The 26,305-nt window shown below is 39.0% G+C and overlaps 1 protein-coding gene across 1 annotated transcript in view; it reads left to right on the top strand.

Annotated features, from left to right (window-relative positions):
• AXDND1 (axonemal dynein light chain domain containing 1) overlaps positions 1–21,653 on the top strand; it is a 71,762-nt gene extending 50,109 nt beyond the window's left edge. The window contains exons 20-25 of the mRNA XM_032463648.1: positions 3,427–3,537; positions 8,513–8,626; positions 11,920–12,024; positions 15,943–16,025; positions 16,883–17,136; positions 21,353–21,653. Of these exons, the coding sequence (XP_032319539.1) occupies positions 3,427–3,537; positions 8,513–8,626; positions 11,920–12,024; positions 15,943–16,025; positions 16,883–17,136; positions 21,353–21,423 (738 nt within the window). The 3' untranslated portion in view covers positions 21,424–21,653. The remainder of the gene's footprint in view (positions 1–3,426; positions 3,538–8,512; positions 8,627–11,919; positions 12,025–15,942; positions 16,026–16,882; positions 17,137–21,352) is intronic.
• Positions 21,654–26,305: the final 4,652 nt, after the last annotated feature.

Below are 26,305 nucleotides of genomic sequence, written 5' to 3'. Positions count from 1 at the left end.
CAGGGTGAAGAGTGGAAGATGGTTCTCCAGAGAAGCTTTGTCTAATGTGGGTATACTATGGTGCTGTGGGATTTGTGGCACACCCCAGCTACATTCTAGCAGTTGAAGAAGAACACCTTGCAAACCTGCTGGACTGATATTTGGATGACATTAGTGATAGTTTCCAACAATCAAAAAAATTTCCTTGGGTTCCTTTCCAATAAATGAAAGTTGTATGATGCTGGACTGGATTCTGGAGTGGGAGGCTTCTTATGTAAGCATTCTTTGGAGTTTGATCACTCTTACTGATGGTTCTCACTTCACTCTTCCACCATAACCACCTAGATAAAGTGCTTCTTCATGATGGCTTGGGGATTACCTACCTCCCCAAGAACTTTAAGGCAGTCTAGTAACTAATGACCCTAGTTACCTCCCACCTAATTCTGGCGCAGTCAGTCTGACCCTACACAGCTGTGCTGCAGGTAAATGCTTGTGGCCATGTTCCAAGAGGTCTGAGTTCTCGGGATCCTTAACCCCTGTGCCTGCTTCTGAAAGAAGTTGGTCTCAGTGCATATCAACTACTTCACTTGGGAATGAGAATTACTTGTCATGAAGTCTTCATTTGAGGCTTAGAAGCACTGTGTCAAAGAGTCCTGGCATCCAATGAGAGTATATTGGTACTGCTGGAGTCAAACCAGCTGCTGAAAACCTGGAAGAAACTTAGCCACCAATAAGCTAGATTGATGTCTTTTCAAGTGCTTTATATTGATCATCTATAATGTGCCAGGCATCTAGATGTAGTCATTGATACCCTGGAGTTTAGTCATAATCTGGGCTAATGGCAGACTGCCTGGAAGGATTTCTGAGATAACCTTCAGCAGGCCAAGATTGATAAAAGACACACATTGACCAGCACCTGATAATGGTGAGAACATGTGGGAGGGAAGTATCTCTTCTCAATACCAAAGAAATTACCTAACATGATGGAAATGAAGACTTACAGCTAGGGCCCTTCAAACTGACTTCTGGCCGCAATTGGCTCCCTCCATACCATTCTTTCCTATCTCTGCCCTGTGATGGGACAGGCTGCAGTCACCTCCTTATGTTGCCCAAGATGCTACTGCCAGCTTCATGATTTGGCCCTCCAGAAGAAGTATGACTTTGAAGGGTAGTGCTGTGGACCTGCCTCTTGCAACGTTCTAGCAGGTAACTCAGGGAAGTCCCAGCTTTCCCACCCTTTTGGGGTGACCTGGAGATGATGGATTCTTAATAACTACATTACTACCAAAGTCTTACCACTGGTACCTTGTAAAAGGTTATCTCCTGTAGGCATCTGTTCTCCTGTTTTTGATCCACTACAATAGGTTTACATTTGGACCATCCCTTCCTAAATCTTCCTTCACCCCAGACATGAATGTTATACCTTTTACTTTACACCAGAAGCATTTATTAATACAGTCCTGAATTAGACATTTTCAGAAATAAGAGTATTGATGAAAGGAGATCCACATGTATTGATTAGAACCAAGCTATCTATAGCTGGTCAAAGGTGATGTTGAAGATTTTGAAGGAAAACTTGCTTAACTCTGTGGAAAACTTGCTTGACTCTAGATTATTCTGAAAGTTTCATCAAAAGACTCCCACTGATATTTCCCCATCAGAAGTTCTGTGATAGTATTTTCAGTATCTCAGAAATTACAAGAGAATGACTACCTTCATAAAATGCAAATTCAGCTAGAGAATAGTTGAATTATTTCTCATGGATGGTAAATTAACTCTGAAGAACTAAAATTTCAAAAATTTAATTAGTATTTTCAAAATTAACAAATACCTTTGTTCTAGGTATAATAAAGAAAGTGAAATAATATATGCATCAAATCTTGTAACTAGAAGGCTCTTTAGGGGCGGTGGTGTGATGGAGCCTTACGCTGGCTCACAAGAGATGACTGTGCAGACTTCTTCCCAATTTCACATTCAGTGATAACATATTAAATTGATGAATACCACTGAAATTGCCATGGTGGGAGTATATACCATGGAAATCAACAAATGCTACCAATTTGGGGTTTCCCACCCCACCAGAGAAGGTTTTTATCAGCTCCCCACTGCACAGGGGTCATCTAGAGTAAACTAACAACCTCATTTGCTTTTAATAGATGAAGACTATTAAGAGTTTACTTAAGAAGTCACAACCAATTAGGTGAACTTAGGACTAGAACCCAATATTTTCTTCTCCCTTACTTGATTCCTCTTTTCTGATATGCAATAAGACATACCCTAATGCTCTGATTGCAGAATTTAGACTTCTCAGTGACGTTAACAAAGCTGTGGTAAACTTACTTTACCTCTATAGGCTTCTATCCTTACGCATAACACAAAGGTTTGGATTTAATTTCTAAAGTTTTTTTGGCTGTGACATTTCACAATAATTCCACAATTAAAAATAAGCCTAATAATTAGGAAAATGTGAGACATATGACTGCTTTTTATGGTTTATAGTACCATAGTACCTAAAGTTTATAGTATCAAGTACCTAAAGTGGATGATTCACCATGCGGTACAGATTTTTGGTGGTGTAAGTGACCAGATCACCTTCTGCAGAGAAATAATGTTTCCTAATTCTCTCTGCTTTTACTTGCTGGTAAGGAATAATGCATCTTTTAAACATTGAAACCAGTTCTTAGCTGTTAGGAAATCTTGGTAAAGTAAATGTAGTTTTGCTATTCACTTCAGCAGAATGTAACCTGCTGTCGACCTATCCTGTGTCTCAATAAAGGGTGAGCAAGTTTTCCAGAAAAGTACTTCAAATCTTTATTCATTCACTTTATCAGAGGCAGGAGAAGTGATATTTTTGTAACTTTTAAGAGCCCAGGTCACCTGGATTAGCATCTAAGCCTATCTGTGACTGTATACATGACCTTGAACAAGATATTCAACTGCTCTAATTCTCAGTTTCCTCATCTAAAAAAATAAGGATAATAATAGTCTCATAATGAGGGTCAAATGAGTTAACAGTGCACAATACTTAGAACAGAGTCTGATATATAATTAAGTGCTGCGTAAGTGCTTGCTACTGTTACTGTTACTGTTGTACGATTACAGTTGACCCTAGTTAGTTGCATAACATTTATTGGGACAGACCATTAGACCTTAGTAAATCCAACAATCTTTTCTGCATCTGGTTTTATGACACTTAACTACTCCTTTTTCCCATTACAATCCAGATCCCAAACCCTATTGATAAGAGATGATATGATTTAGGTCTGTATTAATAGAAAATCACTTCTGCACAAATCTTTAAATTGAACTGATTGATACAAAGTTAACTGAATGGAGTTATATTTAGAGGAATTGTTCTTAGCAGGTCCTCAATAGGAGTGAGTGAATAAATGAGTTCGTATAATGTGATTTTTTTCTGCTTGGTGATTATCTTTTGTCTCTTTTCAGAGAGAATGTTATGAGTGGATCACCACATGCTCTCACCTCCTTTCTGGCCTCAAAGGCAGAAAAATTAAGTTACTGACACGTGAAGAAAAACAGCACCTACTTGGAGAAGAGGTATTTGCCATGTGTTAGTTAGTACTGGCCATTATTCACGCTCTTCCTGTATTTCAGTAGATAAGGGTACAGCAACTTTTTCCAATCCATGCTCTGAATCCTCATTCATTTACTCTGTCAGGAGAGAATTTTGGCTGTGACCAAGAGCATGGGCAACTCTTCTCCCTTCTAAGGAAGAGGATCATCCACTCAAACATCTCTACTCACTTTCTTGGAGGATGATTTTATCTCCTACTTTATAAAGGAAAGGATGGTTTTCAGAGGGGAGCTGCCTGCCACTTCCTGAGGCATATCCTCTGTCATATCTGCTTCTCCCCTCAGTCTCAGTCTTTCCATCCAAGGTTATTTCTTCCTTTGAGTACTTAATCCCATGTGCATTGTCCTCTCTCTTTTGTATCTTTAATGTCTTCCTCCCTAGTGGTCCCATTTAATCAATGTATAAACATTCTGTGAACATGGTCTTTCTCTGATCTTAAAAGATATATCCTCTGATTTTATCTCCTTCTCTACTACTACTTTCTCTCCCTCCTACCACAGTCACTTTTCCTGAAACACTAAAACTACTGTAAGGTCACCAATGATTCCTTATTGCCAGATCCAAGTATCTACAATCTCGTATTTAACCTGACTTCTCTGCAGCATTTGATCTTGTTAACTGTTCACTTTTTTGGTAATCCCTCCTCACAAGACAAAAAATTCCCCATTTTTCTCCTACTTCTTTATTTCTTTTCACACTCCATCTTTTAGTCTTCCGCCTCTGCCTGCCTCTTAAGTGTTGACATTCTGTCCTTGGCCTTTTTCCCTTCTCATTCTACACCCTACACATTTCTATGTTAATCCTGTAGTTTTAACCACCACCTGTTCACTGAGGATCCCAAGTCAATGAGTATCATGTACTTAATGGCAGGCACAAATGTTTATTTTTACTTCAGTCTCTTTGAGGGAGTTAACCTCCAGCAAAGTCTGAAGAAGCCCCATTGCTATCAGAGCCACAGACTATACGGGTATGATCTGGTGGCCAATATGTCATTGCTCTTGAGTCTGAGAAGAAAGGTTCTATCTATACACTTGCAGGACTTCTATTTTACATTTAAACACTGAAGAAATACCACCTTCTAAATTATACACCTTTAACAAATTCTCATTCTTCTTTGTTGCCTAGATCTTGGCCAAAATTGTTTTGAATTAACTACTGAATAATTTCATCAACACTTTACATTTTAAATTTTAGTAGTTTTAGAAACTTAATGAAGAGCCATAGACATGATCCTAGCTGCACATCAGATTTGGGAAAAAAATTCAAGAACTATACAGAATCACAGAGACTTGAGAACAAAAAGAATTTTAAAGGAGATGGAATTCAACCAACCATCTGATGCATGAATCTTAGTATAATACCTGCACTTGATCATTAGGCCTATGTTTGAGAATCTAAAGTGATGGAGAACTACCTTCAGAGTTAGCCCACTGGTTTTTGGTGAGCTGTGACTATTAGACCATTATTCTTTTATTGAACTAAATGACATACGCTTCCTTGTAGCTTTTTTCTACCTACTGGTCCTAGTTCAGTCTTCTGGGATGATATGAAAAGACTGATTTGCCTTCCACATGATAGTATTTCCAGCTATTCCATGTGACAGTATTTCTAATATTTGAAAATAGCCACATTCAACCTAAGGCTATTTCTGAGTTTTCTATTATTTTATATTAATCTGTCTATTCACAAGTCATCACCACAATCTTTTAATTATTGAGGTTTTATGATACATTTTTATATCTGGTAGGGCTAAGCCCTCCTCACTGATCTTTTTTTTTAGGTGTTCTATGGCTATTCTTGCTTACTTATTCTTCTGTATAACACTATAATCTACTTCTGGAAAATGTATGGTTTTTAAAAACTAGGACGATATTAAATTTATATGTTAAGTTAGAACAGCCATCTTTATGATGTTGAGTTGTCCTATGAAGAGTATGGGATATTTGATGTCTGCTTTTATGCCTTTCAATAATGTTTTATAGTTCATTTATTTTGCACATTTCTTGTAAGTTACTCCTGAGTATTTTATTTTGGTTTTTGATATTTTAAATGGGATCTTCTTTTTCATTTTATCTTCTATGTGATAACTGTTTGTATATATATTTTTCATTTTTATATTTTAATTTTATATGTGGTGACTCTAGTAAATTATCTTATTGTTTTGATAGTTTTTAAGTAGATGCTTTTGGTTTCTCCAGATATTTAATCAAATCACCTGCACATAGATGTAGTTTTTTCCTTTCTCTTTCAATTATTGTGCTTTTAATTGCTTTTTCTTGTCTAATTGCATTGAATAATTCTTCTCTTTCCTTCTGCTTTAACTTTTAGAATTTTCTTTAGTGAGGATCTACTGGAGGCAAACTCAATTTTTGTTTATTTCACCCTCATTCTTAATTTTTTTTTTTTTGGCTGGGTATACAATTCTAGGATAATATTATTTTCTCTCAGCACATAGATGATACTGTTTCCACTGTTTTCTGGATTTTATTGTTATTAAACTGACAATTGAAAATTCAGCTGTCCGTTCTTTTGAAGTAAATCCATCTCTTCTCTCTGGCTACTTTAAGATTTTCTTTTTGTCTTTGGCATTTTGCAGTTTCACTCTGATACGTGTGGGTGAGGGTTTTCTCTTCTTTTTTTAATTTTGCTTGGGATTCTGTTGGTTTTCTGAATCTGTGGCTGTGTATCTTTCATTAGATCTGGAAAATTCTTGGTCATCATTTCTTCATTATTGTCTCTACTGTATTTGCTCTCTCCTTTCCCTCTGGAACTCTGGAACTCTGGAAGGATATGTATTAGAATCTGTCCCCCATGTCGTATAACCTTCTTTCATATTTTCTGTCTCTTTGCCTCTCTGCATTGCATCCTGGACAGTTTCTTCTGGCTTATCTTCTAGTTCTCTAATTTGCTCTTCAGCTGAGTTTAATCTGTTAAACCTTTCTGTTGAGTTTTAAATTTAATTGTTGAAGTTCTATTTGGTTCTTTTTCAAGTCTGATCATTATTGTGATCTTTCTATCTTTACTTATCATTTCAATCTCTTATTTCTTTAAAGGGTTAAATATGACTATGTTGTCTATCTAACAATTCTAACATATGATGTATCTGTATAGGGATGTTAAATACAATGTTATTTATAATAGTAAAATACCAGAAACAGTATAAGTATTGATCAGTAGGGGACTGGTTTCATAAATTATGGTATGTTCAAATAATGCAATTCTGTACAGATAAAGTAGATGATTATGTAGTGGAATAAAAATCATCCACGATATATTATTGAGAAAAGCAGATTGTGACACATATATTATTATCTCATTTGTATTAAAATGTTTACATATGTATAAAGCTGACTAGAAAAATATTCAGCAAAATGGTAGACGTTATTACTCCTGAGAATTGATATGATTAATTTCTCTGTAACATTCAAATATTTTACAGCAATAATATTTTATCTGGAAAAAAGGTATTTTCATTTTGGAAAAATATCCTAATATACTGTGAATATTTTTCTATACCATGTACATATTTCTACAACATAATTTAGAATTTTTATAAAATTTCTTGTTGTATGGTTTATATCCTAATTTTACTGCATTTTCCTATTGTGGCCATGGAGCTTATTTCTAGCTTTTGTTTTGTAAGCATTGCTGCAACAAACATCTGAAGGACTGTCTTCAGTCAGTATTTGTGCAGACTCCATTGAGGTATCAACACTGTTTTCTGTTTTCTCCTTTGCCTTTTCTGGTGGTCCTCTCACACTGCTGAGGCAACTTTTAGCCTCCTTTGCAGGCTCCTCTTTATTTCCTGGCCCGTTGTGTGATTAGGTCCTGTCCTCAGGCCTTGTCCTCTAGTCATTTTCACAAGTTCTCCTTTGGTGATATAATTTACTTTCTTGGCTTTAACTAATGCAGATAATGTTAAATCTTTACCTTTAGCCCAAATCCCTTCATCTAATCTCCAGATCCACAAATTCAGCTACTTACTGGCTATTTCCACTTGGATATCTTAGTGGTGACTCAGACTCACACAGCCTAATCTGAACTCATCTGTTCCCAAATCTGATTATCCAACTTTGTTCATTATCTCTGTGAATGGCATTATCATCTATATAGTGCCCTAAATCATATGCTAGGTGTCATTCAAGATGCTTCCTTTCCCTAACCATCCCATATCCATCCAATCAATCAATCACTAAGATTTACCTCCCAAGTATCTCTTGAATTCTCATCCTCTTCATTTGTGCAACCCTGTGTTGTTCATTCCCTACAGTTGCCTTTTTCTTCTCCTAGCTCTTCCTCTTGTGCTCCCCCACCTCCCTTTTTCCTTCCCTTACACCTTCCCTTCCTTCCTCCTTTTAAAATTTATTCTCCAGTGCTAGAGTGATTGTTTTAAATCAAGTTATTGTTACTGCATTGCCTTCAGGATAAAATCCAATCTCCCTGGCATAACATTCTAGCCCTTCCTATGTGATTGTGCCTCTGGCGATCTGCCTCTAAGTTTCTGTCTTACTGAACTACTTTTGTTCTCAAAGCCGGTCATGCACATACAGCATCTTTCATGCACATACAGCATCTTCTGCCTTGAATTCCCTGTGCCATCTTTTTTCCCTTATTCATCCTTCAAGAAGAAACTCAGACATTATGTCTTCTAGGGAACCTTCTTGACCAAGCCTCTCTTTCACCCTCATCTACTGCCAGATCTGGATTAGGTGCTCCTACTCTGTGACTATACGCATCCATAGCATTTTCTTGCCCACTAAATCGTAAGCTGCCTATGGGCAAGGACCATTCTTATTAACCTTTGTATTCTTTTAACTAGCATAGCGCACATTTGCAGGGTTAGTGCTCATTAAATTTTTCTGAGTGGAATAATCACTAGTATCATGCCAAAATATTTATATATCTTAAGCTATAATATAATATTGTTTCATATCACAGGGCACTGTAAAAGGATTAAGTGAGCCTGAAACAGACAAGTCTCTTAAAGAGGATGAAGAAGGTATTGAGGATAAGAAATTTGAGGAGGAAAAGGAAGAAGAGAAAGCAGAAGAGGTAAGATTATTTAGTATTTTTTTCCTTTCCCTTTATATTTTTGAAGAGTGAATGTCTAGTGAATACATACATACACATACACACAATATTAAAAATAGGTCATCTGGAGGAAACACTTCAACTTCCCTCCTTTCCTCATATAAACCACACCTGCAGACACACTTACCTCTTTATTTTCCAAGGTATCCCTTTTCCTTTCTAAATTCAGCCATTTCTCATTAGCCTCATTCATTCACACCTATACTACTGTTAACTACACAGTTCATCTCTTACCCTGATGCTGTTTCTTGATCCCTTCATTGCTACATTTTTTCAATAAGTAGCTTAAACTCTGTCTGCACTTTTTCAGCTCCCTAAACTGAGCTGCCTTTTCTCATTCCTCCCAGGCCCATCCATGCTTCTCTTCTTACCTTGTCTCCACCACTGTTGTGGCATTAGTAGCAATAACAACCTTTCTTGGGGCTCCTGTAATAATGATAATAGTGAAAATACGATGATAACTACCGATAACTGAGTGCCTACCATGGCCTGTATGCTTTGCACATGTTATCTCTTACCATACACCACAGCCTCACGGTCTGTAGGTTGTCTTTTCATTTTGTTTATGGTTTCATTTGCCGTGCAAAAGCTTTTAAGTTTAAATAGGTCCCCTTTGTTTATTTTTGCTTTTATTTCTGTTGCCTTGGTAGACTGACCTAGGAAAACATTGCTAAGATTTATGTGAGAGAATGTTTTCCCTAGTGTATGGTCTGGGAGGTTTATAGTGTTTTATCTTATGCTTAAGTCTTTAAGCCATTTTGATCTTACTTTTGTGTATGGTGTGAGGGAGTGTTCTAACTTTGATTTACATGTGGCTGTCCAGCTTTCCCAAACCACTTGCTGAAGAGGCTGTCTTGTCTCCATCATATTATATTCTTGCCTCCCTTTTGTTAAAGATTAATTGAGCATAGGTGTGTGGATATATTTCTGGGCTCTCTATTCTGTTTCACTGATCCATATCTCTGTTTTTGTGCCAATACTATGCTGTTTTGATTACTGTAGCTCTGTAGTATTGTCTAAAGTCTGGGAAGGTTATTCCTAAAGCTTCATTCTTTTTCTTCAGTATAACTTTGGCAATTCTGGGTCTTTTTTTTGATTCCATATAAATTTTAAGATTATTTGTTCTAGTTCTGTGAAAAATGTCCTGGGTAATTTTATAGGGATCGCATTAAATCTGTACATTGCTCTGTGTAGTATGGCCATTTTAACAATATTAATTCTTCCAAACCAAGGGCATGGCGTATCTTTCCATTTCTTTAAATCATCTTTAATTTCCTTAATCAATGTTTTATAGTTCTCTATGTATAAGTCTCATCTCCTTTGTCAGGCTTATTCCTAAGTATTTTATTTATTTTTTGATGCAGTTTTAAAAGGGATTGTTTCTCTATTTTCCTTTTCTGATATTTCATTGTTAGTGTAAAGAAATGCAACAGGTTTCTGTATGTATACCTTGTATCCTGTTACCTTGCTGAATTCATTTATCAACTCTAGTGGTTTTTGTGTGGAATCTTTAGGGTTTTCTATATATAATATCATGTCATCCACATATAGTGACAACTTTTCCTTTCTAATTTGGATCACTTTTTTCTTTTTCTTGTCTGATTGCTATGCCTAGGACTTACAATATCATGTTAAATAGTATATATAATTCTATTGATGTTTAGTTGATTTACAATGTTGTGTTAATTTCTAGTGTATAGCATAGTGATTCAGTTATACACACACACACACACGCACACACGTGTGTGTGTGTGTATATTTATATTCTTTTTCATTTTGGTTATTATAAGATATTGAATGCAGTTCCCTGTGCTATACCTTAGGACCTTTTATATATAGTAGTTTGTATCTGCTAATCCTAAACTCCTAATTTCTCCCTTCTCCCACTTTCCCCTTTGGTAACCTTAAGTTTGTTTTCTGTGCCTGTAAGTCTGTTTCTGTTTTGTGAGTTCATTTGTATCATTTTTTAAATATTCCACATATAAGTGATATCATATGATATTTCTCTTTCTCTTTCTGATTTACTTCACTTAGTATGACAATCTCTAGGTCAATCCATGTTGTTGCAAATGGGATTATTTCATTCTTTTTTATGGCTGAGTAGTATTCCATTATATATATACACACATCTTCTTTATCCAATCATCTGTTGATGGACGTTTAGATTGCTTCCATTTGGCTATTGTAAATAGGGCTGCTGTGAACATTGGTGTGCATGTATCTTTTCAAATTAGTTTTCTCTGGATATATGCCCAGGAGTGGGATTGCTAGATCATATGGTATGTCTATTTTTAGTTTTTTTAAGGAATCTCTGTATTGTTTTCCATTGAGGCTGCACCAAATTATATTCTCATCAAGGTAAGTATTATTGCTCCCATTTTACAGATGAGAAAGGTGAAGCTCAGAAAGATTGGCTGACTTACCCCAAATCATATAGCTAGTAAGTGGCAGAACCAGCATTCAAACCCAGATTAGTCTGGCACAAGAGCCCTTGCTAATTCCTAGGTAGACTCCTGCTGTCTGGCTTTCAGAACTCAAGATCACCTGACACTCTCTATTCTGTCTTAACTTCCCTCATGTGTCCTCTCTGTGAATAATTTAAATGTTGGCATGACCCCAGGCTGTGTCTTAGCTCCTCTACTCACCTACATGCAGTAACAAAACATCGTATAACACCAAAGCCTCTCTTGACCAGCGTTTTCTGTTTTACTTCTGGTACAGTGCTTGGCATATAGAAGGCAAAAAAAATGGAAAGCATTATTATTTGGCTACTAAATCTGTCCTACTTTAAAATGCCTTCCATTCCTTCTTCTGTGGCCTTAGTTCAGGCCCTTTCCTCTCCATTTTATAAACTGTTCAGCTTTCAAATATAATTTTCTCTGTAAAAAAAATCCCTGAGTGTCTAGGCAGAATGCAGGGCCCTTTTCTGGGTGCACGTAGCTCTTGGATCACACCTCTGTGCTAACAGTAGTCATATATACCATAATTACTTTACTGCTTATCTGTCCTGCTTTTCTGTGAGTCCTGAGATCTGGAAGAAATCCTCTTTGTTTTTCTCACAGTTATTTCCCCTTGTCCCCACTTCCCCATCCCCACTAGTTACTCCCACAGTGTTTCCTGTAGGTCTTCAAAACTGCTTGATGAATGATTAAAGCAAATGGAAAGCTCAAGCTTCAAACGCGGCGGCAGGCATCTTGCCAAGCCTCTGTCACGCACCAGCTCACTAACAGGCCCTTGGCATTTCTGTGCCCTAGAAACCTTCAACGCCGACAGAGAAGGAAAAACTCATTCGATTCATTGGAGAAGACGAAAATGTTCATTCCAAACCTCTATTTGGAACAGATGTATTGTCTTCCTGGGTATGTATCTGAATCCCAACTAGGAACTTCAAAACCAGAGTGAAAAAGCTAGGAAATTTAACATTATGTAAAAATGCTGTGGGTCTAACACAGCTTTTAGCTTCTCTAAGAGAACCCAGGGCTCCTAAGTAGTATATTTTCCAGACTTTTTTTCCCCCAGCATCATCCCTGGAAAACTCTCATCGTTTCACCTTAGCTTTACAAAAACTTCTCATTCTCTTCCTTAAACCTCATTTTAAAATCAGCATTTTCCCCCTTTCCTTAATTTAACAATAATTAGTCAGTATTTGACCAATTTGAAATATATTCATTCAGCAGACTCTGTTGATAACTGTGATAAGCACATGCCTCAATCACAAGAGTTACTGGGACATTAGAAACGTTTAGATAGCAGCTGTGGAAACTCACCAGGAAAGCAGATTTAAAATTCTATCATGGAAAGTCCTAGGACCGTGGTAGACTCAAGTCAGCTCTGGATTGGTATCTCTCTGTACAGGATGCCATGACTTTAGGAATATTTGGGGTGGTATGCAACATTTTGTGTGTGTGTTCATACTGTGCATTTTCTTGGGGAAGAGTGGTATGTGCTGGAAATCCATAAATGTCATCAAATTTCTCAACCCCAAATTTTAGAACCATTTCATTGTTAGAGATCTGCTCCATCTGCGTAGGCAGTGGTGTGTGTCAGGGTGGGGAGCTGTGATGAGAGTGCTGGTGGATGGCAACTAGATCACTGAAGTGGCAGCATGGCCCAAAGTAGAGGCAGATTGCGGTGGTGGGGGGTGTCCAAGGATGTGTGTCCAGGGAGGCTCCAATTCTGGTAGGAATAACTGGGATCTACCACATGGAGAGGGAGGCAGGAGCTGGCAAAATTGGAGTGAGTGGTGCATGGGGGGGTTGTAGTCACATTCTCCCAAAGTAATGCCTTTTCAACACGTTTTAAAAATAATGTCTTAATATGTCATTTGTTAGCACTGTGAGGCAAAGATGTAAGAGTAAGCAATGCAAACACAGTGTCGTGAGACATATAAAAAAGGCAGATAAAGGGTAGCACCAATTATCTGCTACTCCTACTAGTCTCACCCAAGAACCCTGTTGTGCTGTCCAGGCAAGGCATCAGGGTTAGGCCCAGAGCAGTCAGGAAGCAGACAAGAAAACCAGAGCCTATAGCCTGGGGCAAAATGAGGGGCGTGGTGCTCATCTGGAGGTTGAAATGTGAGTGATTTTGCAATAGGAGTGGTGGAGGTAAGTCACCACCAGCTTGGACAGGCTAATTGCTTGTTCTGCTGAACCAGGGCCTCATTCATATTGTTACCTGATGCCCTAGTGTCCACCATGAGTGGGGGGTGGACTATCCATTATTCAAAACTCCCCTCAATTAGCTGGAAATCAGGACTTTGTGGGAATACCTGAGGACTGTACTCAAAGCAGGCACCATGTACAAAACATGGCCTGCTCTGCCTGAAGCAGGCACAACTCCCCAGTTTGGCACTGTGCCTGAGTCACTGGTGACTCAGGTGACCCCATAAGCTTCATTCACTCGCTTCTACCTTTCCTGAGGGACTGCCACTCTGCCTTCAGGTGCAGCCCAATTGAATCGGGTCTGAGAACTTGTCGCAGGGCTTCCGTTGTGGTCCTCTCGGAATCAGAATCATTCCAACGCTGACCTTGCCGGAGAATCAGCCTGAATTCTGTAACCTTTCAGTTGACTGGCAGAGATACGGGATGATTACATTCAGCAGGCTCTCCCTGAGGCTGCACAAAGTGCTCGGAGCTTCAGCGGCCCCCAGCACTGCCGCCTGCCTGCATCAGTAGTGTTGCCTACGGCTCAGCTACCCTAACAAGCAAGACGTTAGAAACACCCTCTTTCAGGCCTGTCTTCAAACCATAGGTCCTGGCTGTCTATAAATAGTCATTCAGTATGAGGAAGGTGGGAGATTTTGCCGGACCACCTATGAACCCCTTTGGAAGGGAGAATAGGAGCCGGACTTGGAGGATCAGCAGTACTTTTTCACAGAGCTGAAAGAGGCCCTTAGAAGCCTGTGTTTTCCTCCCACAATACCACGTACCCCAAGCATTGGGATCAAGAGCAGTGACTAACTTACCCATTCTATAACAGCGACAGGGAACGGCCCTGGAATTAGTGGTTCCAGAAGATATGTGTAAAGCTGACAGGGGCACTATGGCCAGCTAGGAGTTCAGTGCTGAGAGTTGGATTCCAAGGAGCTGGGTCTGGAGCCACACCTTCCCTGAGATAGTCCCAAGCCATAGATGTTAGTCCTATCTAAAGCCCTGTTGTAGAGTCTGACCTCAGGAAGACCAAGGCAAAAAGGTCAAAGGTACAATTGGAGTCAGATAGAGAGACTGGCTTGAAGGTACAGTAGTTTGGCACAAAGAAGGTCCAAGGCAGTTGCTTCCAAGAGCCATGTGGCCCGTTTGTCTCTGTTATCATTATGGGTGAGAAAAGCATGGAAGCCAGAGGAAGCGTAGGAATATGAGAAGAGGCCCAAAGCTCTGTCTGTGATCACTAGATCAGTGAAGCAGGGAAGGTTCCCTTCTGACATGCGTACAGAATGCCATGATTCTAGAAGCCAGCATCCAGCATTTTGAACCATGGAAATTTCCTATTGAAGAGTTTGAAATGGACTATAAAACATTAATCCATACTCGCCAGTGTCAAAACAGAGGGACGTTTTCCTCGCACATTGTAACTAAAAATATATCTGTTGAATGAATGAGGAGAGAGTCAGAAGGCTCCAATATACACAGTTACCAGAGTACAGTCCTGGTTTACTTTGGTTTCCATCTGTAGTTAAAATTGTTTCATACACCTATAAACCATGTGTGGAATTCCAGTTCTGGAAGCCTCTGCTCTGAAATCCTTTCTTTCGGATTCAAAGAACAAACACTCAGTAGCATGTGCTGAAGCGGCACAGCCACGCTGCACACTGCTGGTCCAGGCTGAGCGACGACAGCTCTTACTTTCCCAACAAACCAGCCCCAGAGGGGAGGCAAACAGAGAGGGGAAAATATGGGACTGGGAAAATAAGAGCGTAAAAGAGCTGCAGCAAAAGTGAGCATGTTTGGTACAGTTTTTCTTCTCTGGTTGGCTTTTGGGAAAAGCCAGCCTAGAGCAATGGAATGTGTGATTGGGACTGAGGCCCAGATGAGGCTTGGCTTTAACCCTCCAGATGACTGTGGTTATGGCCGCCTGTCATCACCGATCTCCCTTTCCATCTGTGATGTGGGGTGTGCTGTTTCCCTGCCTCTGAGAAACATGAATAAATGAGATTTTTTTTTAAAGTACACAGTTCTGGGAAAATATCATATTACTCATTTAAAATATGCTTATATATCTAGTTTTTGTCTTCTAAATTTTCTCTTTTACCATCCTCTTACTTTATTCCCTGGAATATATTTTGAGTCAGATTAAATAAAAGAGGTTATTTTCTTCATATTTGCCCTGCCTTGATATTTATAAGTTTCCCTAAGGAATTGAAAGATATAATTGGATTTTGCAATGTTGTAGGCTTATTTAAGTGAATTATTAGTAAGATAAATATAGTTAATTTCCTTGATCTTTAACTTGATTTATTAGAGAAACATGTTTACCCTTCTCTCTATTTTTTAAACTTTTTCTTCTTTTCCTGTTTCTTTTTGTTGATGTTATTTTCCTTGCTTCTTTACAACTCTAATTAATGTCTATATGAGTAGGAATAATTTGCAAGCTGGTGTGCTGTTTGGCCACAGGCAATCCCTGTTCTTCTTTGGTATTAAGAGTGTGCTTAATTATTTACTATATAAATATGAAGAGTAGAAAAACATATTCTGGAAGGGTTGGTCCAGAACATCCTGATGAACTAGGGTATTTCCCATTGGGATTCTCATTTCTTTCATAGTACATACTTCTTTTGTCAGAGAGAAGCAGCTGATCAAGGTACATTGGGCCCAAAGTATCTTGAAGCAATGGCTATAATTGAACGCATGCAGGAGAAGTTAATGTAAGTATAAGACACCACAATGTTAAGAAGACAAAGATTGCTGGCCAGGAGGTTTGGCTGAGACATGCACACTTCTTGGCTTACCTTTGGTTCCCCTGCTTCCCATTTCCTTACTAGTGGGATGGGTATTTTCAGATCTTCTGCTAGAGGCAATGACTATACTGCTCCAATAGGGACATCTGTCCTCATCTACAGTGGTGATGGAGGAAGTCAAATGTGTGTGTGTGTGTGTGTGTGTGTTGGGGGAGGAGGTGTTGGGAGTGATCTAATTCAGTATGTTTCTAAGAGATGAACTAGAGAACTACTGTGCACAGGAAAGAAGGTTACTTAACTCAGCCAGCAGGAAGGGAAGTATAGGTAAGATGTCTAAGAACACCAAGAGAAGAGCACAGCCACAGAGCCATATAACATGTGCTCTAGTAATTAAGAAGTGCACTTCAAACTGGTTTTCTTGATTGTAAGATCTGGTTTTAAAGGTGCTGGAAAAGAAGGGACCTGTTGGATTTAATTTGTTGGATTACATCAATAAAGAGAAGCCAAGATTAAGTACTGAAGAGGGATTCCTTGGCTATTGATAGAGAATACTAGATACCTAAAAGTCAGATTTCACTAAGAAATGATAAATGTGTTATATTCTCATATCACACCATGACTGCAACTCTGACATTACCATCCAGAGTAGCCCCCAGGCCTCCAATGTTTGACTAATTAATGCTGTTGCCTTCCTTATTTGAACCCTTCAAGTATAGTCTTCTAATGCCACTGCTGTTTTTTTAGATAGTAAGTTTCTATATATGAAAGATACTTTTCTGGACCTTTCTACTTTGTTTTGTTTCTCTGGACTTTGTCCACATCAGGGAGGTTGAAAGCAGAGCCAGACGAGCAGAGGAGAAGTTTGATGATGTAAGTGAGAAACTACATTATACCCTTATGAGAAATAGGGAACTGGAGAAAGAGCTAGAGGAAATATTGATGAAGTATAAAGAGAAGGACTCTGAAGGAGGAGAGGAAGAAGATAAAGGAGAAAGAGGAGAAGAAGAACAAAAAGAAGAAGAAGAAGAAGAAGAAGGAATGAGGCCAGTAGAAAGAGCCTCAAAGTCTTCAAAGAACGGTGAGGATTGCTTTGTCATTTTGCTTTATTTAGGCTGTTTTTTGAGTGAAAACTTGATTGGATCATAAATATTTTAGGAGAGTATCAATATCTTTGGTGGGGACTTAAACTAGTTCATATTTCTCCTAGGAGTGTGCACACATATATTATACAATTATCTTTTTTTTTCAATTGAAATACAGTCAGTCACAATGTGTCAACCTCTGGTGCATACCACAATGTCCCATATACAATTATCTTGTTCAGGCAACTCACAAAAAGGTAAACCAAATGATTTACAATGGTAGACTAATAAACTAACATGAGAAACAGTTTTACCTATAAAACTGGCAAAGGTTTTTAAAAACAAAGAATACAATGCTGGCCAGAAGGAGCAAAGTAGTTAGTTTTATAAAAAAAAAATGCTTATGGGTAGACAGACAGATATAACTCTTTCAGAAAATAATTTGAGAGTGTTTATGAGAATGCCTTAAAATATGCATATTATTTTGACTTAATTTCACTCTTGAGAATTTAGTCTGAGGAAATAATCCTAAATATGGGAACAAAGTTGTTGTGTGTCATTGTATATAATAGGTAAAAAATAGAAACAACCTACTTCTCCAATCATGGAAGAAAGATTAAATAGATTATGCTATATTAACATAGCTGAATGTTATGTAACCATTAAAATGGTATTTACAAGGAGTTTGTAATGACATGAGAAATTCTTATGTTAAAATATCAAATGCAAAAAAATAGGAATATGACACAACTTTTTAAAGCTAGAAAAAAGACCAGAACAAAATATATCCAAACATTGACACATATTATCTCTAGTTGATGGAGGTTTATGGGGAATTTTATCTTTATTTTTTGGTACTTAGTGGATTTTCTGTGATGAAAACAATCTCCTATGTTCTACAGGAAAAGGAATTTAATTCTTCATTTTCTTACCTCAAATTAATCTGTAATCTGTCCTCTAACAGTTCTTAATATCCCCAGTATTGGAGGCTATTTTTGATGTTTACTTTCATCTTCAACCTGAGGTCTATTCCCAGGACAACTCTTGGTGCAAGGGCTAGTTCTGAGAAGGTATCTACTCTCTGTTTTCCTTTGTCACACCTATCTACACCCATGCCCCCAGCAAAAGCAGTAAATGAGCCAGTCCCTCACAGTCTATGGCCTCGGGTATGGTGTATCACAGTGGTGGAAGAGTGTGAGCCCATTTTCTCTCCTTCCTTTAACGCTGAACTGGTAAAATGTTAATCTTTTCAGGTGTGAAGATCCTTTAGCTTTAGGTTTGAATATATGTGAGATAGTTTTCATGAGTTAAAAAAAATGTTATTGGAGTGTCCTTGGTTCAGTCCCCAGTACCTCCTCTAAAAATAAATAAATAAGCAAACCTAATTACCTCTCCACCAAAAATTAATTAATTAATTAATTAAAAAAAAGTTATCTTTTCATATTGTGGTGTAATTTTATCCTATTGATTTGGAAACTAGACTTTTCCAGATTACAGAAAAATAAATATGCAAATCATACAAAAGGCCTATGTGTTAAATTGGAGAAGTTACCGCAATATCAAATGAGTGACTTTAGTTTTATCAATTTCCATAAAACTCTTGGGAATTAGTTTAAATCCAGAAAAAAAGTTTTAATAATGTTAGGTAAAGGATAACTACACAGTTAGGCCCCAATCTTCAAACAATAACCTACATAAACTTATAGCTACTCTTTCCCCTCCTTTCTACACCCCCATCAGAGTCATTGCCAGAGGCTCAAAGTAGAGGATGAGAAGCCTTGCAAAGCTTAAGGAAACTGGCTGCTAAGCAAGGCAATCTCTACGCCATACAGGTAACCTGGACATTTCTCCAGAAAATCCACAAGTTAGATATTCCTCAGGGTTATCAGGCAGCTCCTTTAAAAAATCCAGACACCTCTGGAGCAACCTGACACTTATGGCATATACAGGGACATATTCGTATGAGTTAGTGTGGGGAGATCACTTTTCTCCTGATAGTTGTGCAGTGAAAGGATGGAAAATCATATGTGGTAAAAGAAGGAGTCTTGTGAATGCTGAATAAAAATAAGATTTGGATAGAGTAAGGAGACATTTATTTTTGTGTTATGTCACTATTTTTAACAATTAGTGAATCATTGTGTTCTGAGCTGTGAATGAAGAAAGTAATCAAGAGGGGAATTTATATAGCCATAGCAATCAGACAAGAGAAAAAAAATAAAAGTGATCTGAATTGGAAGGGAGGAGGTAAAATTGTCACTATATGTGGATGACATGATATTATGTATAGAAAACCCTAAAGATTCCACACAGGAACTACTAGAGCTGATAAATGAATTCAGCAAAGTAGCAGGATACAAGATTAACATACAGAAATCTGTTGTATTTCTTTACACTAACAATGAAATATCAGAAAAGAAAAGTAAAGAAACAATCCCTTTTAAAATTGCATCCAAAAACAAAAAACAAAAAAAGGAATAAGCCCTACCAAGGAGGTGAAAGACTTATATTCAGCGAACAATAAAATACTGATAAAGGAAATTAAAGATGATTTGAAGAAATGGGAAGATACCCTGTTCTCTTGGATTGGAAGAATTAATATTATTAAAATGGCCATACTACCCAAAGCAATCTACAGGTTTAATGAGATCCCTATAAAATTACCCAGGACATTTTTCACAGAACTAGAACATAATATCCTAAAATTTATATGGAATCACAAAAAAGACCCAGAACTGCCAAAGTAATACTGAAGAAAATGAAGCTTTAGGAATAACCCTCCCAGACTTCAGGCAATACTACAGAGCTACAGTAACCAAAACAGCATGGTACTGGAACAAAAACAGATATACGGCTCAATGGAACAGAATAGAGAGCCCAGAAATAAGCCCACAGACTTAGTCAATTAATCTTTGACAAAGGAGTGAAGAATATACAATGGAGGCAAGACAGGCTCTTCAGCAAGTGATGTTGGGAAAACTGAACAGCCACATCTAAATCAATAGTTAGAACACTCCCTCACTCCATACACTAAAATAAACTCAAAATGGCTTGAAGACATAAACACAAGACAAAACACTGTAAGCCTCCTAGAAGAAAACATAGGCAACACATTCTCTGACATAAACCTTAGCAATGTTCTCATAGTCTACCAAGGCAATAGAAATAAAAACAAAAATAAACAAAGGGGATCTAATTAAAGTTGAAAGCTTTTGCACAGCAAAGGAAACGATAAAATGAAAAGACAGCCTATGGAATGGGAGAAAATATTTGCAAACAATGCTACTGTCAAGGGCTTAATTATCAGAATATACAAACAGCTCATGCAACACAATAACAAAAAAACAAACAACCCATTCCCCAAATGGGCAGAATACCTAAATTGATACTTCTCCAACGAAAGCATACAAATAGCCAATAGGCACATGAAAAAATGCTCACTATCACTAATTATCAGAGAAATGCAAGTCAAAACCACAACGTCATCTCACACTGATCAGAATGGCTATCATCAAAGAGAACACAAGTAGTAAACGCTGTAGAGGGTGTGGAGAAGAGGGAACCCTTTTACACTGCTGATGGGAATGTAGGGACTTTACGACTTAGTCTCTCATCTCAGTGAGGCCTATGATTAGCCGTGGGGACTAGACAAAGTGTGAACAAGGTGACCAAATGTGGGATGAAGGTGGCAGCAGCCAGTCAGACGGATTCCAGCTGAGAAGCTTGGCATCACGGAGCAGCCCGGGAGAGCAGGCTTGAGGGGGAATGCCTCCTGCACCCATCCCTAGGGCGGGGCTTGTGGAGGGTCTGTGCGCAGGAGACTGGAGAGAGGGACCAGGAGACAGAACAAGGGTACAGGAATGGATATGGGAGGGTTCTAGATACTAGCTCTACTTGAGTTTTTTTCCCACCAAGCTTGGGGTTTGTATAAGAAGGAAAGGAGGGAACATTCTTCCTCTTTTCCTTCTCTCTTTCACCACATAATACCTTTGTCCAGAACCTAGAACTCAGGCAGTTAGCTGACTACACTTAAACTTTGAGGAAATGCATTCTCAATCCCAGTAACCAATGTAGAGTCAAATTTTGGGCACCTAGTTTGTAGCTTGGGGCTTACTCAGGCAGAACAGAATTTTTTAAATGCTTTGTAAAGTTAAAAGTTCTTACTAAATGTAAGATATTATTACTGCAATACTCTAATTGTTTTTGTCTTTTCAGAGGTACAGCGCAAGGAGAGCTCTAAATCCAAAACCCGGATTAAAGCCATTTACAGGAGCAAACCCAAGTAGCAACCATAGGATAGTGGGGTTTACCACGGCTCCCCTCACTGCACTAACCCTAGATACCTCTGCACGTTTGAGCTCACAGTGTGGGTCGATTGGAGGGACTCCCTTTGCAACAACTAGAAGAGTCATGACATACAACTCAGGAATATTTTTCCTTTAAGAGTCACAGGGATGATTGCAGGGAATCAGTGCATTAGCTTATTTCCAAGATTAAAAATAGCTTGTGCAAAGGTTTTCTAGTCTCTTAATTGATTTCCCAACAGACGTCTATGAAAAGTGTCAGTTTCTGTTGAGTAAACAATGCTTTTTGAAGACTTGAACTCTGCAAAGAAGAGTGGCAAATAAAGAGCATCAGGTTTTCAATTTACAGGAGAGGATCCTGATAATGCTCTTAGGTTTCTACAGCATTTTCACATTTTGTATTTCAGACATTCTTAAGATTTATCTGGTCTTTACAGTAACCCAGCAAAGCAGGTGGAGGAGATACTGTTATCCCCATTTCTCAGAAGATGAAATTGAGGCCCAAAATGGCATAAGACTCCCCAAGGTTACAGAGTTGACGGGCGTCAGATTTCCCAGGTTGCTGGACCTGTGTTTCTGGATTGTTTGACAATGGTGATGGGGACAGCAGGCCATTGCTCAGGTGAGGGACCCGGGTTGCTGAAGATTCACCCAGAAATCTCCATTTTTTGCTTTGATTGCCTCATTTGTCTGCTCTGTTTGTGACCCTAGATCCATCTAGGCTCTTGAGATGGACTAGGCTGCAAAAACATGTTGCAAATGACAAATGCCGAGCAACATTCTGGGCAGTCACTCAGCAAGGGGTCCCTCCTAGCTCACTCCTCCTGGCTCACTTGCATTTGCTTTATCTCTTTGGCTCCAAACACCTATGAGATTACTGCACGTGCTTTGGTCCACACATTTGGTGCTCCTTTGGATTCATCTCCTGGAATTTTGGGCCTTTGCCTTCTCCTCAAACCTCAGAAACCCTCTGACTCCAGAGCCCTCAGCCCTATTTAAGCCCAGCCCCTGGTCAGGCCTGCCTCTGCCCACACATTGTCAAAGTGTGTGGGACGGGTTTAAAAAAATTCTTGGGGTCAACCGAAGCCTACTGGATGACTCTAATTCTAGGGGAAGAAAACAGGAAATTCGCCTGACAGTTGACTGTTCATGGCCCAACTGAAAGCCACAGTTCACACTATTGGCTCTTGTGTCCAGTTGCCACTTGGTGGGGAGAGCCAGCCTACCCTTTAGCTTTTCCAAAGAGATTCTTGGAAAAGTCTAGCACATCTGGGGGCTTTTTAGTAGGATTTCAGAACATGTTTTTTTCTTGTTAATTTCCTACTTTGCCAGAATGAATGGTCATTTCCATACAAATCAGCAGCCCCCATCCCTGAACACAGAGCCCTTCCCCTCAGAATGTGTCAGCTCCATCAGGTGGAAGGCTGTCTCTAAAGGTCAGAGTTATGTCTGACATCATCACAATTAGTTATTAGTATTTGGTACCATCGACCTAGTTGAGGTTGGTTTGGTTGTGGGCTATAGAAGCCCATTCTTGCAAACCACAAAGGAAAGGATAATTTGTTGAAAGCATGTTGGGGAGCTCAGAGGACTGAAGGGAAGTCTTAAAAACCCGGACTAGAAACAGATAGGATCAGGTAGTTTTAAATTTCAGGAGTAAGAATTGCTTCACCATCTCACCCAGTTGGCTACCACCAAATGAACTCCAATCATTTCTGCCATCCTTATATCAATCTTAAAGTGCCAGGATGGAGGTGGGCTTCTTTGTAGTCACAAACCACCCTGTGAATGTACCAGGGTGTGGCGAGAAGACCTCAGGGATCTCTCTAGCTTCCTTAAGGGGAAGGAAGGACACTTTGCTCTACTGTTCCACCAAAATGGAACACAGTACAGGGAAAGGAAATCCCCAGAAGAAAATTAGGGTGGTGGTAGGAAGACATAATGAATATTAGGTAGTTTTTTAAAAAGTGTGCTATAGGGAAGGCATCTGCACTGCTGGTCCCTGAAAGTTATCATAGGCAGCTTCACTTTCTCAAATGGCTGGTCTGTGGGAAGTTTTAGACAGTCCTTGAGACACTGCCGCATGCTCTCAGGGTGACCCCGAGGTGGTCTCCCAAGCAGAGTGGAGGGAGGAGCTCTTGCTGCCCTTCTCTAGTGCTCGGGCCGCTGGGGGAGGCTGTGGTGCCTGTGCCCAGATGTCCAGGCAGAGCTGCGCGGAGCTCACCTCCAGAGAGCTGGCCTAGCCCCCCAGGAGGGGAACTGGATAGGCCTCATCATGCTCCTCTGTGTCCCAGCCCCCAGTCTCAGTGGTGATGTGTTCCATGTCCCTGGGGAACTGTGGTGGTAGTGTCTCAGGGACCTTAGGAAGTTTGGTGAACAAGCCCCAATCCATCAGGCCTTTCTCTTCACCACACACCAGACCTACTCCATGCATGTGGGCACAGTGTGATTCTCTCCCAAGAGATCTGGTCCCACATTATGGTCCTACCAACTTGACCGTGGTCAGGTCATTTGTCAGGTACATTCTGGTATACTGGGCTTTCCTCTTGTTCTTGGCCTTTCCTAGCTGGAGAGTCAATGACTCGGATATTGCCTTGTTAACCTACGTTTTGCAATTCACTTTCAAAGACCCCTGGAAATTCCCTTTTTTTTTTTAAATTTAAATATAGTTGGTTTGCATATTATGTTAGTTTCAGGTGTACAGCAAAGTGATTCAGTAACATATTTTTTCAGATTACTTTCCATTATAGGTTATTACAAGATACTGAATATAGTTCCCTATGCTATAATTAAATTCATGTTGCTGATCTAGTTTACAGTAGTAAATAGTAATTTGTGTCTGTTAATCCCATTCTAATTTATCCTCCCCACCCCTTCGGTAACCATAAGTTTGTTTCCTATGTTTGTGAATCTCTTTCTGTTTTTGTATTTAGATTCATTTGTATCATTTTTTAAGATTCCATATATAAGTGATATATAACATTTGTCTTTGTCTGACGTACTTCACTAAGTATGATACTCTCTAGGTCCATCCATGTTGCTGCAAATGGCATTATTTCATTCTTTTTATGGCTGAGTAATATTCCATCTCTCTCTCACACACACACACACACACACACACACACACACACACACACACACACACACACACACACACACATCTTATGCCAATCATCTGCTGATGAGCACTTGAGTTGTTTATGTCTTGGCTATTGAAAATGGTGCTGCTATGAACATTGGCAGTACATGTATCTTTTTGAATTAGAGTTTTCATCTTTTCTGGAGATATGCCCAGGAATGGGATTGCTGGATCATAGGGTAAGTCTGTTTTTAGTTTTTTGAGGAATCTCCATACTGTTTTCCATAGTGGCTGCACCAAACTACATTCCCACCAACAGTGTAGGAGGGTTCCCTTTTCTCCACACCCTCTCTAGCATTTATTATTTGTAGACGTTTTGATGATGGCCATTCTGACTGGTATGAAGTGATACCTCACTGTGGTTTTGATATGTGTTTTACTAATAATTAACAATGTTGAGCATCTTTTCATGTGCCTGTTGGCCATCTGTGTGTCTGCTTTTGAAGAAATATCAATTTAGTTCTTCTGCCCAGTCTTTGATTGAGTTGTTTATTTTTTTGTTATGAGTTGTGTGAGTTGTTTGTGTATTTTGGGTATTAACCCTTTGTTGGTCACATCATTTGCAAATATTTTCTCACATTCTGACTTTTGTCTTTTCGTTTTGTTGATGGTTTGCTTTGCTGTGCAAAAGCTTTTAAGTTTGATGAGTCCCATTTGTTTATTTTTGCTTTTATTTCTTTTTCATTGGGAGACTGATCTCAGAAGATATGCTATGATTTATATCCAAGAATGTTTTGCCTGTGTTCTCTTCTAGGAATTTTATGGTGGCATGTCTTACATTTAGGTCCTTAAACCATTCTGAGTTTATTTTTGTGTGTGGTGTGAGGGGGTGTTCTGACTTCACTGATTTACATGCAGCTGTCCAGCTTTTCCAACACCACTTGTTGAAGAGACTGTCTTAACTCCATTGTATATTCTTGCCTCCTTTGTTGTAGATTAGTTGACCTTAGGTGTGTGGATTTATTTCTGGCCTCTCTGTTCTGTTCCACTGATGCATGTGTCTGTCTTTGTGCCGGTACCACATTGTTTTGATTACTGTAGGTTTGTAGTATAGTCTGAAGTCTGGAAGGGTTATACCACCAGCTTTATTGTTTTTTCCCAGGGTGGCTTTGGCAATATGAAAAGCTGTTTTCATAATGATAGGCAAAGCTGCATGCCCATTATTTTCTGGCCAGACTTGCTGTATACTCTAACTTAAGAAATAAATAATGCAGAAAAAGAGAAAAACTGGTTCCACATAAATTTTAGGATTATTTGTTCTAGTTCTGTGAAAAAAGGACAACCTCTCTCTGGTGATTTTGGGTCTGAGAGCCTGCAGTATGCCAACCCTTAAGTCATATGCCTGTACAATAAATGCAGGTCTAGACAGACCAGAGTCACTCAATCCCCGCATGCCCTGGAGTACCATTGTTATAAAATTTGCCATAGACTTGTCCCACTCACAACCATGTGGTTTGATCTTGGTGGACTCAGATACAAATTAGAACATGTGATCTCCTTTTATCAGCTTACAGCCTGCAATACACTGAATGTTTGTGTCCCCCTAAATCCATACGTTGAAATTCTAACCTTCACTGTGAGGTATTAGGAGGTAGGTATTGCCTTTGACTATTTCCTGTACCCTTTAACCCAGAACATCGTTTCAAAGCAACTTATCTCCATTATCCCCTTCCCATCAAGCCCTCCTACCCTAACAGCTGGTTAATACCTGAAGATACCACACGT

This window comes from Camelus ferus, chromosome 21 (assembly GCF_009834535.1).
Source record: "Camelus ferus isolate YT-003-E chromosome 21, BCGSAC_Cfer_1.0, whole genome shotgun sequence".
Classification (NCBI taxonomy): Eukaryota; Metazoa; Chordata; class Mammalia; order Artiodactyla; family Camelidae; genus Camelus; species Camelus ferus.
Note: the sequence above shows the minus strand (reverse complement) of the source record. Positions and strands in the feature narration are given on the sequence as shown.